Source organism: Camponotus floridanus, unplaced genomic scaffold, assembly GCF_003227725.1.
Source record: "Camponotus floridanus strain SB8 unplaced genomic scaffold, Cflo_v7.5 scaffold8, whole genome shotgun sequence".
In the NCBI taxonomy this organism is placed as follows: Eukaryota; Metazoa; Arthropoda; class Insecta; order Hymenoptera; family Formicidae; genus Camponotus; species Camponotus floridanus.
In genome coordinates this window covers 3,491,226-3,512,061 of record NW_020229849.1, presented here as the reverse complement: position 1 = coordinate 3,512,061, position 20,836 = coordinate 3,491,226, and the positions used below count along the sequence as shown (strand labels likewise).

The following is a 20,836-nucleotide window of genomic DNA, read 5'->3' as shown; positions in this document are numbered from 1 at the left end:
TGTAACATGTCGCTATTTATTTTTTAAAATAATTTTTACCGCGATAATTGAGAATTATAAGTTTAACAAATACTATGTATGCACGTCCGATCAATCCTTTTAAACAATATACACTTTTGATCTTTACCAGTTAAATTCAATGTTTCTATTAGTTAATGACACTTGTCTCGAAGATCAGGCGTACGTCAGGAGTGCAGACAATAGAATGAAACGTATAAATTTGTGATACAAAAAATGAAGCAAATACGCATGTGCAACTTTCGCGCAAGTAATTTCCTCGATAGATATTTTCTCCTATTTTCTTATGGTAAACACCCACTGGAACATCTCTATTATATCGATCGTATAATTAGGGACATTATTGTGAAAAACACCGTTACATTATAAATTTTACTTTTACTTTATATAGTTGCACAAAATTACACAAAATTATGTGAAATTTTATGCTAAAATTTACATCGGAAAAGAAAAGTAATAAAATACTTGATCACTCAATGGAAATTCAAAGGGATAGTGAAGATTCCCTCTGACTTTCTTATAACTATTTGTGCTTTGAACGTCGTAAAAAGATGATCGGTTTTGTGGCACAGAATTTTGAATTAAACAGAATTCTGTTACTCATTGTGGGTTTGTGGCCTTTACAACAATCGAATTTAACACGACTGCAGTTTATTTTCATGTCCGCTTTTATGACAGCGGATATTATATTTATAGTAAGACGTTATTTTATACTTTATTTGATATAATAAATCATCTCAAGTTAATCTTTTATAAATGAGCACAGTATTCAAAATATCTTAATTTGGAATGTTATGAAATTATGATATAAGCTGTACTAAAATATATAGAGTATATAATTACAATTACGTATCACATCTTAGGCGAATCATATACAAATGTACAAAATGATACTTAGTGCGATATAGAATTTATAATTTGTCAATTGTTTTAAAAGAATAATTTGTTGGAGCATAATTGTAATAAAAATATTTCTTACAGCTTATGACATTTATTACATTTAAATGTACTCCAGATCTTATTATTGAAATTTTATCTTATGCATGTTTATGTAGTATTGTTGCGATACAGTATAACTTATTTTATTTTAACATAAAAGCTGTAAGTTGATAGTTTATAAAATTAATAGCTTATAAAAACTAATAATTCACATATGAAGAAATATAGTTTCTAATATATAATATACCAACACTCACAAGCAATATACATAAAGTTGGTGATAAATGACAGATGAAGGATTTATTGATACAACTTCAGGATGTATGTAACGAATTAAAAGATAAAAACGAAATTGCTATTATGAAAGAATATGGTTATATTGCAAGCTGTTACACAACTGCATTTACAAGTATGATAATATTTTTAGATTTTTTTACATTTATCTATATTTTCCTCTCTCTTTTTCTTTCTTTCTCTCTGTCTTTATTGCACATACAAATTTTAATTTTTGGGAAAGAAATTGATATCGATAGACATTATAATAATAATTTCTTAAATTTGTGTATGTGTTATATGTATTTCGCATATTTACATGTATGTATACATCACAAGAGTTCATTAAAATATTTGTCACATATGCAAATCTATAAAAAATAATATAAAATATAATATGTCCAAGAAATCAAATAGAAAAAAGGTATTGTAAAGTTACAATAGTTATAACTTATGTGAATATCTACTTATAAAATTTCGTTAGAAATTTATATATTAAATTAAATTATATAAATGTTAAATTATATATATGTAAAAATATATATATGTATAAATATATATATGTATAAATATATATATGTATATATATATATATATATATATATATATATATATATCTCATATAACACCTAAATTAATTTTAAAAAAATTTGCAACTGAACTTAATACAATTCTACTTGAATTCTTTTAGTAGCAACCGTTTGTGGCTTGTTTGGTTATATTCTTATGATATTTTGGCCGGATATTATGCATATTATATTACCAAATGTAACTCAATCACATCAACTGCCGTTTAAAATGGAATATTTTATCGATCAAGAAAAATATTTCTATTGGATTGCGTTATATGTCGTAGTAGCAACATGTATCGGGATGACTTCAATGATAGGAATAGGATCTATCCTTATCATGTATCTTCAATGTACCTGTGGCATGTTTAGAATTTCCCGGTAAGAAACAAATGTAGAAAAAATACATAATTTTGAATTTTAAACAAAATTCTATTTCTCCCTTGAATATAATACTTATTTTTACAAAGGAAATTATTACAAAGGTAAAAGATATGAAAGTAGTAAAAAAAATTAAAATAGATATTAAAGATATTAAAGATATTAAAAGATATTATTATAGTATATATATTACAGTTATCGTATTAGATGCGCAGTGCATATTAATATGCTAGAAAACATTAAATCGAGAAAAGACATTTTAATATTAGAAGGAATAATTAGTGCCATAAATATACATCAGCAAGCTATGAAGTTAGTATTTTTATTCCGTGATATATATATATATATATATATATATATATATATATATAATATGACTAATAATAATACTTTGGTCTTGAAAGATTATCCAAACTTTTGACGTCTGAAATTGAGACAATGATGTGCTGCTTAATAGTACTCGGAGTGATTTCTTTGAGTCTTAATCTCTTTCAAGTAAGTTTTATATTATGTCTTTATAACTACTATTTTCAAATTATATATACGGGATATTAATATATACGGGATAGTTTAAAAGTCTGGAAACAACAAATTATTTTTGAAAATAGTAGTCCTATGGGAAAATATTTTAGACAAAAGTTGTAGAACGATTAGCTAAAATCTATTTATTGATCTTATAAGTTTGCCTTTAGATTGCGTCGCTAAGATCAGGGCAAGGTTAACTTAAATTTTTTATACGGAATCTACTTTTTATTGCATATTCTTGCTCAGTTCATCTTGAGAGATTTTCAAAACACTGTTATTAAGTTATTTTTTTATTAAGTATTTTTTGTGTTATAAAAGTTGAAATAATTTCTTAATTTTACATAAATTATAAAATATCTCGTAAAATATTTATTTTCGATAATCTTACCTTAATATTTTTATGCACAAAATAATGAGAGAAATCAATCCATGTAAAGAAAACATATTTGTTTTTAAGAAAATATATTTAATTGGCAATTAATTACATGCAACATATGTATACTTTATATTAAGATTTTTTTCTTTTTTTTCCCACTTTCTAGTTAATATTTTTGATTTTGCAAAATATACGATGTTTATGTATATATAAATCAATTCATATCCATTCACCGATAAATAAGAAATTTTATTGTAATATTTTTTTAGAAAACATGATAAATGATAACGTAAATTTGTTAACGATCTTGTATTGTAGGTTTCTCGGGTTGTTTCATACGGATATGATATCAAAGAGTTGTTAATTCCTTTTGCATTTATAGCTATCGGTATCTTATACATGTTTATCAGCAATTATGTTACACAGAATGTAACGGATCACAACAATGACATTTTTGCTACTGTGTAAGAAACATTATTTTTGACACATTGATGATATCTCGTATCTTTAAAATTATTTTACAAAATATAGATATGTTAGCGTGTTTTTGTAGAAATATATACATATGTTATCTGTACATGATTGAATAGATATGACGTCCAGTGGCATGTAACACCGTTACATATACAGAAAGTAATACTGTTTCTACTGCAAAGAGGAGCCAAAGATTTTACTTTAGGTGCCGGTGGATTATTTGTCGGATCGTTAGAATGTTTCACCATGGTAAAGATAACAAATATATTATCAAAATATATTCTCAAAGCTATATATTACAAAATAAACATTACAGCTGGTGAAAACTTCATTCTCTTATTTTACTGTGATATATTCAACGCAATAATAAGGTAAGAGGATGTTAGATTGTCTTTAAAAATTTCGATTTTTCTTATAAACGATACATAATAAGACATGTCAAATATTATTTTTAACTGTCTAATTTATATTTTACTGTTATCTTTACTATTTGTGAATTTTTATATTTAAGTATTTTTTGTCAAATTGAAGTTAGTAATAAATATATATAAATCAACAGTCGATAATTGTAAAATGTCTATTGCTATTGCCGATTGTAAATTAGAAGTTTTACATATACCTTGCTAGGTCGACCCATTTATTAAACAGTATGCACTTTTTATTTTTACCAGATATGTTCAATGTTTTCAATATGAATGATGTTTATCTCAAAGATGTGTACGCCATGAGTATGAGCAATAGAATGTGTAAATTTGTGGTATAAAAAATATAGCAAATACGCATGTGCGACTTGCGCTCAAATATTCGCCCGATAAATATTTTTTCCTATAGTAAACACCTATTAGAACATCCCTGCTATTATATCGATCGTATAATTAGAGATGTTGCTGCGAAAAATACTGTCATATTATAAATATTCTACTTTTATCACTTTATATAGTTGCATAAAATTACACCAAATTGTGTGAACTTTAGTTGCCCTTCACAAAAATATATGTTAAAATTTATATCACAAAAGAGAAGTAATACAATATTCGCTCGATCAATAAAAGAAGAAAAGGATGAGTAAAGATTCTCTTTGACTTTCTCGCAGTTATTTCTGCTCCGAACGTCGTAAAAAGATGATCAGTTTCACCGCACAGAATTTTAAACTAAACAGAATTCTGTTACTCAGTGTTGGTTTGTGGCCTTTACAACAATCAAATTTAACACGACTTCAGTTTATTTTCATGTCCGTTATTATAACAGCGGGTACTCTATTTCTGGTAAGACAATATTTCATATTTTTATTTGAAATGATGAATCATCACAAATATATCTTTTACAATTAACACAGTACTTAAGAATATCCTAATTTAGGTTATAATAAAATTATTATATAAGCTATTACATAAGCATTACAATACATAGATTATATAATTACGTATCACATCTTAATCTAATGATATACAAGTGTACAAAATGATACCTAGTGCGATAGAGAATTCATAATTTTTAAATCGTTTAAAAAGAATAATTTGTTAATGCAACTTTTTAAGATTATTTCTTACAGCTTACGGCATTTATTACATTAAGATGTACTCCGGACCTCGTCACTGAAATTTTATCTTACGTATGTTTCTATAGTACTTTCGTGATACAGTATAACTTATTTCGTTTTAACATAAAAGATGTAAGTTGATAGTTTATAAAATTGATAACTTATAAGAACTGATAATTCACTAGTTCATAGCTTGATCGTGTGATAAAAAAATTCTGTTTAAATAAAATATATGAAAAAATATAGTTTCTAATACATAATATATACGTATGTACAAACACGCACACGAAATAATATACATAAAGTTGGTGATAAATGACAGATGAAGAATTTCATGATGCAACTACAGAATGTATATAACGGATTAAAAGATAAAAACGAAATCGCTATTATGAAAAAATATAATTACATTGCAAGCCGTTACACAACTGTATTCACAAGTAAGATAATATTTTTAGATTTTTTTTTAGATTTTACATTTTTTTCTATATTTCTCTCTCTTTATTGGACATAAAAATTTTAATTGGAAAGATATCGATAAACATGATAATTGGAAAGATATTGATGTCGATAAACATGATAATTTCTATATTTATAAGTATTATATGTACTTCGCATATTTATATGTATGTAATACGTCACAAGAATTCATTAAATATTTGTTACACATATAAATCGTATAAATAAGTATATGAAATAAAATAAAATATAAAAAATAATATAAAATATAATATGTCCAAAAGACCAAATAGAAAAAAGCCACTGTAAAGTTACAATGTTGTAATTTATGTGAACGACCGATAAAAGTTTCGTTAGAAATTTATACATTAAATTAAAATATACAGAGTGTCCACTTACTTTTGACATTCAAAGTGTGCAGATAAAGCGGGTTAAATAGAATAAAAAAGTTCTTCCGTTTTGTGTTCTTTATTAATTATTGCGAAGATTACAAAACGGTAGAACTTTTTAGAACTGAGTAGAACGTAAGGACTTTTCTATTCACAATAAGTTTAAGACCCTCTATTTGCACATGAAAGTTTCGATGATTATTACGGGTTACCCTGTATATATGTGTGTATATATGTGATATAACATCTACATTAATTTAAAAAAATTATAAAGAAGAAAAAAATCAATACGAAAAAAATTATAAAGAAGAAAGAAATTAATATGATTCTATTTGAATCCACTTAGTAGCGAGCGTTTGCGGCATATTTGGTTATATGCTTATCATATTTTGACCGGATATTATGCATATTATAATACCGACAAATGTAACTCAATCACATCGCTTGCCAGTTCCGATGGACTATTTTGGATCAAGAAAAATATTTCTATTGGATTGTGTTATATCTCAGTATGGGGGTATTCATCGGAACGGTTTCAACGATAGCAATAGGATCTATTCTTATCGCATATATTCAATGTACCTATGGTATGTTTAAAATTTCCAGGTAAGAAATGTACATAGAAATAAATACGAACTTTCGAATTTTAAATAAATTCTATTCCTAACTTGAAGAAATTTAATTATTTTTATGAAGGCAAAAGATATAAAATTAATATAATAATTACAGTTATTAGATGCGCAATGCATATCAATATGCTAAAAAACATTAAATCGAAGAAAGAGAATTCAATATTGGAAGGAATAATTAGTGCCGTAAATATACATCGGCAAGCTATGAAGTTAGTATTTCTATTTCGCGATATACCTATATAATATGACTAATAATAATCCTTTGGTCTTGAAAGATTATCTAAATTTTTGGAGTCCAAAATGGAGACCATGATGTTTTGCTTAATAATGTCCGGAGTACTCTCTCTGAGTCTTAATCTCTTTCGAGTGAGTTTTATATTATGTTTTTATGTCCTCTATTTTCAATCAATATTAATGTTTTACATATTTCATAATATATTTTATCTATATATACTTTATATTATATAGTTTTTCTTTTTTTATTTTTCCTCCTTTCTGTCATCTTCTTGCTAATATCTTTGATTTTGCAAAATATACTTTTATGTATATATAAAGCAATCACACCTATTTATCAATAAATAAGAAGTTTTATTGTAATATTTTTTTAGGCAATATGAGATATGAGTAATATTTTTTTAGAGAATATGAGAAATGATGACGTAAATTTGTTAATCACGATCTTGTATTGTAGGTTTTTCAGATTGTTTCATCCGGATATGATATCCAAGAGTTATTAATGCCTTTTGCATCTGTATCTATCGCTATATTATACATGTTTATAGGTAATTATGCTACGCAGAATGTAACGGATCACAACAATGACGTCTTTGCTACTGTGTAAGAAACATTATTTGATACATTGTATGAAATATCGTATCCTTGAAATTATTCTATTAAATTAAATGTAGATGTGTAGTGTGGTTTTTGTGTAGAAATATATACATATGTTATTTGTACATAATCGTATAGGTATGATGTCGAATGGCATGAAAGACCGTTACATATACAGAAAATAATACTTTTTCTACTGCAAAAAGGAGCCAAAGAGTTTACTTTAGGTGCCGGTGGATTATTTGTCGGATCGTTGGAATGTTTCACCACGGTATAAAGATAATAAATATATTATCAAAATATATATTCAAAGCTACATATTACAAAATAAACATTACAGCTGGTGAAAACTTCATTCTCTTATTTTACTGTGATATATTAACGCAATAATAAGGTAAGAACAGAAATAGTAAGAAATAAATTATGATCAGGCAAAAATTTAGTTAACTAAACTTGGATATTATTCTTCACAAGTCTTATATTACGTTTAGAAATGTTAAATTTTAATTTCACAGTTTATATTTGTAGAAACATGAAAGCTCTCTGAAGATAAAATGTATTCATACACAAGTAAAAGAAGAGAGAAATACATAGAATACATAGATTACATAGATTACATAGACTACATAGATTCACATAAATTACATAGATTTTTGATGCATTAAAAACTGATTTTTCTCATTTTTCGATTCTAAATATAAGACACTGATATAAATTTACATTATTCTCAATTATATTTATATTATATTTATATTATTTTCATTATTTGCGATATATGTATTACTATATTATTTTTAAAAAAATAATGTATACATTTATATGTATACGTTTGTCAATTTTATCATTTATCTTTTTTATATTTTAATGGTTTTATAATTGAAGCTCAAAAAATGAGGTGAAAATATTAAAATTTTGGAAATAATATTGTCTTCAATAAGAATGTTATTATCTTTAGATATAATGATAATTTGAGTATTTTATGTAAAGATGTTGCAAAAATGTATACTATAAGAGAATCTTGAGAATGACACGTATAAAAATCTTATCTTTTATGCATGCTATACAGAGTACTCATTTTAAAACTTTCCGTTTATTTCATGATTGACTATTTTTTGCGAAAAATGTCACAAGACGTCAATTTTGTTTTCGGTATGGAATTTAAATAGGTACATTAAATGCAACGAAATTTTTTCATATTCTTCGTTGAGATAGCCATGTCGTTCAAAAATCATAAATGTCCCGACGAAGGAGATGAAACATTTCCTTGCATTTAAATTCCACCTCGAAAACAAAATTGACGTCTTTCGGCATTTTTCGCAAAAAATTATCGTGAAATAAACGAGTAGAAAGTTTTAAAATGAATACTCCGTATATTAAATAACAGATTCGATTAATATTGTTTTTAGGAATTTCGATTTTTCGTATATGAGGTATTTATATAATGAAAACATATCAGAGATATTATTTTTAAATATCTAATTTATTCTTACCGTTCTTAGCATTCAAATTTTTAAGTCGAAGCATTTTATAAAAAAAAGTAAGCATTTTATAAAAAAAAGTAATAAACAAACAAAGCAACAGCAATGTAACATGTCACTATTTATTTTTTAAAATAATTTTTACCGCTAATTGATAATTATAAGTTTATCAAATACTATGTATGCACGTCCGATCAATCCTTAAACAATATACACTTTTGATCTTTGCCAGTTAAATTCAATGTTTCTATTAGTTAATGACACTTGTCTCGAAGATCAGGCGTACGTCAGGAGTGCAGACAATAGAATGAAACGTATAAATTTGTGATACAAAAAAATGTAGCGAATACGCATGTGCAACTTTCGCGCAAGTAATTTCCTCGATAGATATTTTCTCCCATTTTCTTATAGTAAACACCCGCTGGAACATCTCTATTATATCGATCGTATAATTAGGGACATTATTGCGAAAAACACCGTTACATTATAAATTTTACTTTTACGTTATATAGTTGCACAAAATTACACAAAATTATGTGAAATTTTATGCTAAAATTTACATCGGAAAAGAAAAGTAATAAAATACTTGATCACTCAATGGAAATTCAAAGGGATAGTGAAGATTCCCTCTGACTTTCTCATAACTATTTGTGCTTTGAACGTCGTAAAAAGATGATCGATTTTGTGGCACAGAATATTGAATTAAACAGAATTCTATTACTCATTGTGGGTTTGTGGCCTTTACAACAATCGAATTTAACACGACTGCAGTTTATTTTCATGTCCGCTATTATGACAGGGAGTATTACATTTCTGGTAAGACGTTATTTTATACTTTATTTGATATAATAAATCATCGCAAGTTTAATCTTTTATAAATGAGCACAGTATTCAAAATATCTTAATTTGGAATGTTATGAAATTATGATATAAGCTGTATTAAAATATATAGAGTATATAATTACAATTACGTATCACATCTTAGGCGAATCATATACAAATGTACAAAAGGATATCTAGTGCGATATAGAATTTATAATTTGTCAATCGTTTTAAAAGAATAATTTGTTAGAGCATAATTTTAATAAAAATATTTCTTACAGCTTATGACATTTATTACATTTAAATGTACTCCAGATCTTATTATTGATATTTTATCTTATGCATGTTTATGTAGCATTGTTGCGATACAGTATAACTTATTTTATTTTAATATAAAAGCTGTAAGTTGATAGTTTATAAAATTAATAGCTTAAAAAAACTAATAATTCACATATATAAAAAAATATAGTTTCTAATATATAATATATACATATATATACCAACACTCACAAACAATATACATAAAGTTGGTGATAAATGACAGATGAAGGATTTATTGATACAACTTCAGTATATATGTAACGGATTAAGAGATAAAAACGAAATCGCTATTATGAAAAAATATAATTACATTGCAAGCCGTTACACAACTGCATTCACAAGTAAGATAATATTTTTAGATTTTTTTATATTTATTTATATTTTCCTCTCTCTTTTTCTTTCTTTCTCTCTGTCTTTATTGCACATACAAATTTTAATGGGAAAGAAATTGATATCGATAGACATTTTAATAATAATTTTTTAAATTAGTGTATGTGTTATATGTATTTTGCATATTTACATGTATGTAATACATCACAAGATATATATAAAAAATAATATAAAATATAATATGTCCAAGAAATCAAATAGAAGAAAGGTATTGTAAAGTTACAGTAGTTATAACTTATGTGAATATCTACTTATAAAATTTCGTTAGAAATTTATATATTAAATTAAATTATATAAATGTTATATGTAAAATATATATATGTATATATATATATATATATATATATATATATATATGTGTGATATAACACCTAAATTAATTTTAAAAAAATTTGCAACAGAAATTAATACAATTCTACTTGAATTCTTTTAGTAACAATCGTTTCTACCATGTTTGGTTATATACTTATGATATTTTGGCCGGATATTATGCATATTATATTACCAAATATAACTCAAACACATCAACTGCCGATTAAAATGGAATATTTTATCGATCAAGAAAAATATTTCTTTTGGATTGCGTTATACATCGGTGTGGAACTATATCTCGGGATTACTTCATTCATAGGAATAGGATCTTTCCTTATCATGTATATTCAATGTATCTGTGGCATGTTTAGAATTTCCAGGTAAAAAACAAACGTAGGAAAAATACAAAATTTTGAATTTGAAACAATTCTTAAATTCTTAAATTCTATTCCTATTTTGAATATAATACTTATTTTTACAAAGGTAAAAGATATAAAAATAGTATTAAATATTAAAATAGATATTAAAGATATTAATGATATTAAAGATATTAAAAGATATTATTATAGTATATATATATATATATATATATATATATATACTATAATTATATATATATATATATATATATATATATATACTATATATATATATATATATATATATACTATAATAATATCTTTTAATATCTTTAATATCATTAATATCTTTAATATCTATTTTGTATCTATTTTATATCTATTTTGTATCTATTTGTATCTATTTATATATTTATATATATATATATATATATATATATATATATTACAGTTATCATATTAGATGCGCAGTGCATATTAATATGCTAGAAAACATTAAATCGAGAAAAGAGAATTTAATATTAGAAGGAATAATTAGTGCCATAAATATACATCGACAAGCTTTGAAGTTAGTATTTTTATTCCGTGTTATACATGTATAATATGACTAATAATAATACTTTGGTCTTGAAAGATTATCCAAACTTTTGATGTTTAAACTTGAGACAATGATGTTCTGCTTAATAGTATTCCATGTGATTTCTTTGAGTCTTAATCTCTTTCAAGTAAGTTCTATATTATGTCTTTATAACTACTATTTTCAAATAATATATACGGGATAATAATATATACGGGATGGTTTAAAAGTCTGGAAACAACAAATTATTTTTGAAAATGGTAGTCCTATGGGAAAATATTTTAGTCAAAAGTTGTAGAACGATTAGTTTAAAATCTATTTATTGATCTTATAAGTTTGACTTTGAACTGGGTCGCCAAGATCAAGGTTACCTTAAATTTTTTATACGGAACTTACTTTTTATTGCATATTCTTGCTCATAGTTCAGCTTGAGAGATTTTCAAAACACTGTAATTAAATTATTTTTTATTGAGTATTTTATTGAGTATTTTTGAGTTATAAAAGTTGAAATAATTTCTTAATTTTACATAAATTATAAAATATCTCGTAAAATATTTATTTTTCGATAATCTTATCTTATATTAATATTTTTATGCACAAAATAATGGGAGAAATCAATCGATGTAAAGAAAACACATATTTCTTTTTAAGAAAAAATATTTAATTGGCAATTAATAATTACATGCAACATATGTATACTTTATATTAAGATTTTTTTCTTTTTTTTCTCCCACTTTCTAGTTAATATTTTTGATTTTGCAAAATATACGATGTTCATATAAATCAATTCATATCCATTCACCGATAAATAAGCAGTTTTATTGTAATATTTTTTTAGAGAACACGAGAAATGATAACGTAAATTTGTTAACGATCTTTTATTGTAGGTTTCTCATGTTTCATTCGGATATGATATAAAAGAGTTGTTAATTCCTTGTACATTTATAATTATCAATATCTTATACATGTTTATCAGCAATTATGTTACACAGAATGTAACGGATCACAACAATGACGTTTTTGCTACTGTGTAAGAAACATTATTTTTGACATATTGATGATATTTCGTATCTTTAAGATTATTTTACAAAATATAAATATGTTAGCGTGTTTTTGTGTAGAAATATATACATATATTATCTGTACATGATTGAATAGGTATGACGTCCAGTGGCATGTAACACCGTTACATATACAGAAAGTAATACTGTTTCTACTGCAAAGAGGAACCAAAGATTTTACTTTAAGTGTCTGTGGATTATTTGTCGGATCGTTAGAATGTTTTACCATGGTAAAGATAATAAATATATTATCAAAATATATTCTCAAAGCTATATATTACAAAATAAACATTACAGCTGATGAAAACTTCATTCTCTTATTTTACTGTGATATATTCAACGCAAGAATAAGGTATGAGAAAAAATAATAACAAATAAATTATAATCTTGCAAAAATCTAGTTAACTAAAATTGGACATTATATTCTTCACAAACCTTATATTACATTCAAAAAAATTAAATTTTAATTCCATAGTTTGTACTTGTTGAAACATAAGATCTCTTTGAAGATGAAATGTATTCACACACAATTAAAAAAAGAGAGAAGTATATAGAATACACAGATTACATCGACTATATAGATACATTCGCTTAAATTACACAGATTTTCAATGCATCAAAAATTGATCTTTTTCATTTTTCGATAAATTTGAGATATAAAATACTAATACAAATTCATTTCAATTTACATTTTCAATTATTCTTAATTATATTTTTATTATTTATGACACATGTGTTATTTTTAAATAAATAATGTATACCTTGATAATTTTTGAGTCTATTTTTTAAATATTTTAATGGTTTTATAATTGAAGCACTAAAATAATGCAAAAAAACAATTTTGGAAATAATACTGTTTTGAGTAAGAATATTAATATCTTTAGATTTAACGATAATTTAAGTATTTTATATAAAGATGAAATGTTGCAAAACGTATGTAAAAATTTATTATAACATAATCTTAAATAACACACGTACAAAAATTTTATCTATTACACATGCTATATATATTTAATAACAGATTCGATTAACATTATCTTTAAGAATTTCGATTTTTTGTATATTGTATAATGAAGACAAATCAGATATCATCTGTGAAGTTTAAGCATTAAAAACAAAATTTTTTTTTTAATTTTTTTAAATTAAATTGAAATAAATAATAAACATATAAAGCAACAATTGATAATTGTAACATGTTATTATTTAGTTTTTAAAATAACTTTTCCACGCTAATTGATAATTAGAAATTTAACAAATACCGTACGAACAAATCTGACCGACTCTTTTAAACAGTATAAGCATTTGATTTTTGCCAGAAAAGTTTGTTTCTCAATATTGTGATCCTCGTTTCGAAAATCATACGTACATCATGAGTACGAACAATAGAAATGTGTAATTTTGCGTACAAAAAAGTAGCTAATACATATGTGCGACTATCATGCAGGAAATTTTCGCTCGATCAATATTTTTTCCTATAATAAACACCCTCGTTGAAATATCTCCGCTATTTTATCGATTGCATAATTAAAAACTTTATCGCGAGAAACACTTAAAAATTGTAAATATTTTACTCTTACCGCGTCGAATCTTTGCGTCGGCTTGTCTTATATGAAATAATAATAAATTTACATTGAAAGAGAAAAGTAATAGATAGACAGATAGATTGTCTGATTTTTTCAAAAATGCCGGGTATTGTTAGAATTTGCTGATTTACACAGCACCCATTAACAATGTCGAGATACTTCGTCAACGTGTTGAATAAGGTTATCAGCAAATTTGAGCAATACCCGGAATTTTTGAAAAAGTCAGGCAATCTATGAGACGTGTTGAAGCATGTATTCAAGTAAGAGATGGTCATTTCTGGTAAGCTTAACCATGTTAATTTTATTGGTAAAATAAAACTATTGGTGAAGGTTGTAACTCTCAGAAATAAGATCATATCAGACTTGTGTTATATAAACTTTTTTTCTTATTTTTGTCCTGAATCTATCATTGCAATACTTTCCACTTATTAGGAAACACTCTGTATAAATATTATGTGTATATAAATTACATGCCTAAGTAAATTAAAATTTTTTTAAAATTATTTAAGGTATTTTTCTAAATTTAAAAAATTTTACAACACCCCTAAATAAATTTAAAAAATTTAGCAACAAAAATTAATACGACGATTTAATATTAGAATCCTTTTAATAACGGGCGTTTGCAGCGTTTTTGCTTTTACGATCATTTTACTTTCATTAAATATTTTCCATATTATATTACTGATAAATGTAACTCAATTACATTACCTTCCGTTTAAGATGGAATTCTTTATCGATCAAAAAAAAAAAAATTCCATTGGATTTTGTTATACGTCAGTGTGGCAGTATGCATTAGTGTGGCAGTATGCATCAAGATAATTGAAACAATAACAGCAGAATCCATCGTTATCATGTACATATGTTTAATGTATCTGTGATATGTTTAGAATTTCCAGATTAAAAACATACACAGAAATAAATAGTATAGAAATAAAATTAATTTGACAAAAATTTAGTTAACTCTAATTTGGAATATTTCTTTATTAAAATCTTTTTTTTTATTATATTTAAAAGAGTTAAATGTTTTAATCTCATAGTTTATATTTGAAGAGAGAGATATATTTTATAATGAATAGGTTTCATATATACGAAAGAAATATCCAGATTTTGAAAATAATACAGTCTTCAGTAAGAATCTCATTACTTATACATACAATTTAATAATTTTTATGTATATATGCAATGCTATAACAGAATCTCTTAAAAATGACATATAAATTATTATTTATTATGTACATACATACATACATACATATATATATATATATATATATATATATATATATATGTACATACACACACACACACACACACACACACACACACACACACATATATATTATATACATATATATCAATAAGATAATCAATAGATTTGATTAATATTAAATTGTTTCAATAATTTCGATTGTTTGTATTAGCTTGTAGCTTTCGTTTATGCGATGTTTAATGAGATAATGATATCAAATGTAATTTTTATACTAATTTATTCTCATTATTACGGTCTATGAATTATTTAGTTTAAGTATTTCGTTGATCAAAATGATATAAGAGAGTAATAAAGATTTTTATAAAATATACAAATATACAAAGTAAAAATTGATTATTGTATTATGTTAGTATTTAAAAAGATAACTTTTATCACACTAATTTGTAATTAAGAGTTTAACATATCATATATAGATCTGATCGATTTTTTTAAATAATATGAACTTTACTAAAAAAGCACGATGTTTTCCATAGTAAACGACATTTACTTAAAGAAAATGTACAAGTGTACATCACGAGAGCGGACAACTGACAATGAGTGAAAGGTGTAAATTTATGATACAAAGAAAGTACCAAATACGCATGTGCGACTTTCGCGCAAGTAATTTGCTCGATAAATATTCACTCCCTTATTTTCTTATACCTCTATTATAAGTATTACTCTTATTTCTTATTTTCTTAAACATTCGCTCAAACATCTCCACTATTACATCGATTGCATAATTAGGACATTATTGTGAGAAATAATATTAAATTGCAAATATTTTACTTTTATCGCATCGTATATTCGCTTTGGCTTACGTTATATGAAATTATGGAATTTATGTTAAAATTTACATCGGAATAAAAAAATAATAAAATATCTGATCGATTAATGAAAAAAGAAAAAATAAGGGAATACTTCCGCGGCGATTTTCATGCGGTTATTTGAGCTCTAAATATCACAAAGAAATGATCGGTCTCGAGACTTATAATTTTAAACTAAATAGAATTCTATTACTCATTATTGGCTTGTGGCCTCTACAACAATCGAATTTAACTCGACTTCAGTTTGTTTTTATGTCTACTTTTCTGATGACAAGTATTATGTTTCAGGTAAGTCATTATTTCATATCTTGATATGATAAGACATCACAAATTAATCTTTTAGAACCAGCGCATAACTTAAGAATATCTTAATTTAGATTAATAAAGTGATAAATTATAATACGTATAGTACATATAATTACGTATTTCATTTTAATTCAATTATTTTATATATTAATATATGAAATGACATCTTTTAGTGTGACACAGATTTTATAGTTATTTTGCTTTAAAAAAAGTAACTTCTTAACGGAAATTTATAATAGATTATGTTACTTGCAGCTTACAACTTTCTTAACATCAAAATGTACGCCAGACTTTGTCGCTAAGATTCTGTCTTCCACATCTTTTTTTAGTTTAATCGCGATAAATTATAACTTATTTTATCTCAACATGAAACCTGTAAGTTGATAGCTTATGAGATTTGTAATTTATAAGAAATGATAGTTCACAAGTTAAGTAGTTTGATCGCGTAGGATGATTTGTCGAGTAAAATTAAATAAAATAATTTTTAAAATTATATATATATATATATATATATATTTATATAAAATATAATAATATATATACATATATATATATATATATATATATATATATAAACATATAAAAATAATTTACACAACTTTGTTGAAATGATAGGTGAAAAATTTATTGGTACAACTTCAAAATATATGTAACGGATTAAAAGATGAGAACGAAATCGCTATCATGAAAGAATATAGTTGCAATGCGAAACGTTTCACGATTGTACTGACAAGTAAGAGAATATTTAAAAAATTTTTAAAAATATCTATATTTCTATTTGACAAGTAAGTTATAAAAGTTTCAATGAAAGTGAATTTGACTTCGATAGATTATATTGTAACAATTTCTCTGCATATTTATGTATAAGTATAATACATTAGACAATTTTATTAAAACATTTGTCACATATACAAACATATACAAACTAATATCAAATATGACGAAAAAAGTCAAATAAAAAAAATGAAATTATATGAATAATTATAATATAATTATATAATATATAAAATAAATATAATTATATATGAATAAAATTGATTATAATTTACTTAATTTATTTAGAAATACGTACATTAAATTTAGTTATATAAATGTTTTATATATATATATATATATATATATATATATATATATATATATATGAGACATAATGATACTTCAATCAATTTAAAAGACTCTGCGAGAGAAATTAATACAATAATAATATATTTTAATCTCTTTAGTACTTGGCGGTTTTAACATATTTGTAATTATTGTCGCTGCAAATTGGTCAAGTATATTCTATATTATACATCCGATAAACATAACACAATCACATCGCTTGCCGATTACAGTGGAATATTTTGTCGATCAAGAAAAGTATTTCTATTTGATGCTGATACATATCATCGTATCATTGTGCATTGGGACAATTGTAATGATAGCAGTAGGGACAATGCTTCTTGTATGTTTTCAATATACCTGTGGTCTGTTTAGAATTTGCAGGTAAAAGACAAACATAGAAATAAATAAAATTTCGGATTTAAACAACAGTCCATTATTATCTTAAACAAATCAGTGTTTATTTGACAAAAAAGAAATACGGATACATATTTTAATTACAGTTATCGTATTAAACATGCAGTGCACGTCAATTCATTAGAAAATATTAAACTGAAAAAAGGAAATTCAATGTTGAAAGGAATAATTAGCGCCGTAGATATACATCAGCAAGCTATAAAGTTAGTATTTCTATCTTATGATATCTTCTATCTTATGATACATATAAGTATAAAATATATATGTCTAATAAAATACTTTGATCTTGATAGTTTATGCGGACTTTTGGAATCCAACATTGAGATAATGTTGTTTTGTTTAATATTGAACACAGTAATCACTTTGAGTCTTAACTTCTTTCGAGTAAGTTTCAAATTATTTTATATTTATTATTTATATTTAAACAATACTTGATATCATGAAACATAGTAATCTCGGAATAGCGAGGCATCCCATGTACAATATTTATGTATACGTGTTGGATACGTGTTGAAAATATTTTAAATTCTTTATAACAACTGAATTCCTAATGCATTCTTAGTTAACAATTTAGGTCTCAATTATATAAAAAATGTGTTTCCATTTTCGCTCTAATCTGTTCTTTATCTAACCTGTTTTATAAATATTATATGATGCAAAATCTTGATATAAATTTTTTTTAAAAGATATTGCCCTTCTCCCTCCCCTCCGGTCATCGCGTAACATATACAGATAATAACACATTGCGTTAGATTTAAAATTTGATAAAATTTGACAGATTTGAGATTTAATTTGAAGATTAGACAAATAAAGAAAAATAAAAGTTTGAAAGTGTAAAAAAGATGATGTATAATTTTCGAGGAATATTTGCAATAATATAATTAATTTTAACGACTTGTTTAGTGGATAAGTAGTAATGTTTGAAATTGCATGTTTGCCTGTTTAGTGGATGAGTAGTAATGTTTGAAATTGCATGTTTAAATGGAAAGTAATGTATCGGCATTTTGATACTTGCGAACCTTTATATTACGCAATATTTAATTATTTTATATTAAGTGTCAAGTTTGGGAACGTTGACTCGAGCATTGATAAATCCCGACAATAATAAAAAGTTAGAAATACATTTTTTAATATTAATCTAAACATACGTAATAAATATTTTTAAATCAAAAATAATTTATGTCATAGATAAAAAAAAAATTTATTTATAAAAAATTTAAAATATTATATATTTTACATTATACGTTTCCTTCGAGATAGCATTTTTTTAAAATAGATTTAATTAAGTAATTACATTTCACATTAATTTTTATAGATCACATCCAAATAATATTTATTTATCATATATAAATCTTCAAAATGCTCTATATAATAAGAGAGTGAATCCATGAAGAAATAACAAGAATTATATATAAAATACATTTGTAAAATTGTTTGAGATTAACAATAGCAAGAACTATATTGTGTAGTATTTTTTTATGGAATAATATAAAATAGATTTAGCATAAGTATCTGCTCTTATTTGGCGCAATTTTTTTATCCTTTTTTATATTCCTTTGAAGAAAAAAAAAATTATTATTACAACAATTAGTTTTCAATAATAAATATTTTTTAAATATAACTCTATTTTGTACAGATTACAAATTAAAATAACGCTATTTCGTAAAAATATTTTATAAATGTAGATTTTATAATAGTTTTATTATAACAGTTTTTTTAATAATATTCGTTTTTCAATTAAAACATACAGTTGGTGTTTTTTTTAGAAAGTAAATTTTTAGTTATTTTATATATGTATATTTTACAGTATGTGTATATATTATTTACTTTATTAAAAAAGACTATATTTTTTCCTTTTTCTCTTTTCCTTCCTTTGTCCATCTTTTCCTTATTGATATCTTTGATTTTGCAAAATATATTAATTTTTTTTATAAAAATCAATTGTAATCGTTTGCGAATTAATACAAACATTCTTATTGTGAGTAATGTTTAGAGAATGTAAGAAATTCAGATGTAAATTCATTACAATAATAATCTTCTATTTTAGATTTTTCAGATTGTATTATCTAGATATGATATTATGGAGATTATATTTCCCTTTCTATTTGTAACTGTCAGTACTATATACATGTTTCTAGCTAATTATATTGGGCAGGATATAACGGATCACAATAATGACATCTTTGTTACTGTGTAAGCAACATTGTGTTTTAGAGAGATTGTATAAAGTTTGCATCTTACAGGATGTTTTTATTAAAATGCAAATGTCAATGTTGTTCCATAGAAATATATGCTATACATGCGTAGGTATGACGTTCAATGGCATGTAGCTCCACTACGTATACAGAAAATGATACTATTTCTACTACAAAGAGGAACAAAAGATTATATCATAAATGTCGGTGGACTGTTTGCCGGATCGTTGCAGAATTTTGCTACGGTAAAAATTATAAATAAATTATTATATAAATACAATCTAGGCAACATATTACAAATAATATTACAGTTGGTGAAATCATCGGTCTCTTATTTTACTGTTATATATTCAACGCAATAATAAAATAAGAAGTGAGAAATAATAATGAATAAATTGTAATCTAGCAAAAATTTAGTTAACCCTTTAGTTA

General features: G+C 24.5%; 5 protein-coding genes across 11 annotated transcripts in view; 4 read left to right on the top strand and 1 right to left on the bottom strand.

Annotated features, from left to right (window-relative positions):
- LOC105254940 (non-structural maintenance of chromosomes element 3 homolog) overlaps nucleotides 1-20,836 on the bottom strand; it is a 256,144-nt gene that overhangs the window by 35,448 nt on the left and 199,860 nt on the right. The window lies entirely within an intron of this gene.
- LOC112639654 lies at nucleotides 421-13,374 on the top strand. Of its 5 annotated transcripts, XR_003123610.1 has the most exons (10): nucleotides 421-713; nucleotides 1,249-1,366; nucleotides 1,922-2,180; nucleotides 2,376-2,492; nucleotides 2,585-2,675; nucleotides 3,400-3,545; nucleotides 3,672-3,804; nucleotides 3,872-3,926; nucleotides 4,227-4,820; nucleotides 5,108-5,313. XR_003123610.1 is itself a non-coding variant. In XM_025414402.1 (9 exons), exons 1-8 carry the CDS (start codon nucleotides 570-572, stop codon nucleotides 13,075-13,077), a joined length of 1,059 nt encoding a protein of 352 aa, XP_025270187.1. In that variant the 5' UTR covers nucleotides 421-569; the 3' UTR covers nucleotide 13,078; nucleotides 13,202-13,374. The 5 variants fall into 5 exon arrangements, 4 of the variants coding, with proteins under 4 accessions (XP_025270187.1, XP_025270185.1, XP_025270186.1 ...); XM_025414402.1 differs by lacking the exons at nucleotides 3,672-3,804; nucleotides 3,872-3,926; nucleotides 4,227-4,820; nucleotides 5,108-5,313 and adding exons at nucleotides 12,824-12,956; nucleotides 13,024-13,078; nucleotides 13,202-13,374 and having other exon boundaries at nucleotides 1,925-2,180; XM_025414400.1 differs by lacking the exons at nucleotides 3,672-3,804; nucleotides 3,872-3,926; nucleotides 4,227-4,820; nucleotides 5,108-5,313 and adding exons at nucleotides 12,824-12,956; nucleotides 13,024-13,078; nucleotides 13,202-13,374.
- On the top strand, nucleotides 5,844-7,702 carry LOC105248387. The gene is made up of 5 exons (XM_020026612.2): nucleotides 5,844-6,530; nucleotides 6,673-6,784; nucleotides 6,851-6,941; nucleotides 7,267-7,412; nucleotides 7,545-7,702. Exons 1-5 carry the CDS (start codon nucleotides 6,455-6,457, stop codon nucleotides 7,681-7,683), a joined length of 564 nt encoding a protein of 187 aa, XP_019882171.2. The 5' UTR covers nucleotides 5,844-6,454; the 3' UTR covers nucleotides 7,684-7,702.
- On the top strand, nucleotides 9,408-12,598 carry LOC112639658. 2 transcript variants are annotated; one of them, XM_025414428.1, is made up of 4 exons: nucleotides 9,408-9,700; nucleotides 10,251-10,368; nucleotides 10,851-11,109; nucleotides 11,723-11,906. In XM_025414428.1, exons 1-4 carry the CDS (start codon nucleotides 9,557-9,559, stop codon nucleotides 11,868-11,870), a joined length of 669 nt encoding a protein of 222 aa, XP_025270213.1. In that variant the 5' UTR covers nucleotides 9,408-9,556; the 3' UTR covers nucleotides 11,871-11,906. The 2 variants fall into 2 exon arrangements, 1 of the variants encoding a protein (XP_025270213.1); XR_003123611.1 differs by lacking the exons at nucleotides 9,408-9,700; nucleotides 10,251-10,368; nucleotides 10,851-11,109 and adding exons at nucleotides 11,548-11,656; nucleotides 12,553-12,598 and having other exon boundaries at nucleotides 11,723-11,813.
- Nucleotides 16,478-20,766, top strand: LOC109610554. Its single transcript, XM_025414399.1, has 9 exons — nucleotides 16,478-16,673; nucleotides 16,947-17,066; nucleotides 17,307-17,424; nucleotides 18,026-18,176; nucleotides 18,296-18,412; nucleotides 18,503-18,593; nucleotides 20,257-20,402; nucleotides 20,517-20,649; nucleotides 20,716-20,766. Exons 1-9 carry the CDS (start codon nucleotides 16,530-16,532, stop codon nucleotides 20,764-20,766), a joined length of 1,071 nt encoding a protein of 356 aa, XP_025270184.1. The 5' UTR covers nucleotides 16,478-16,529.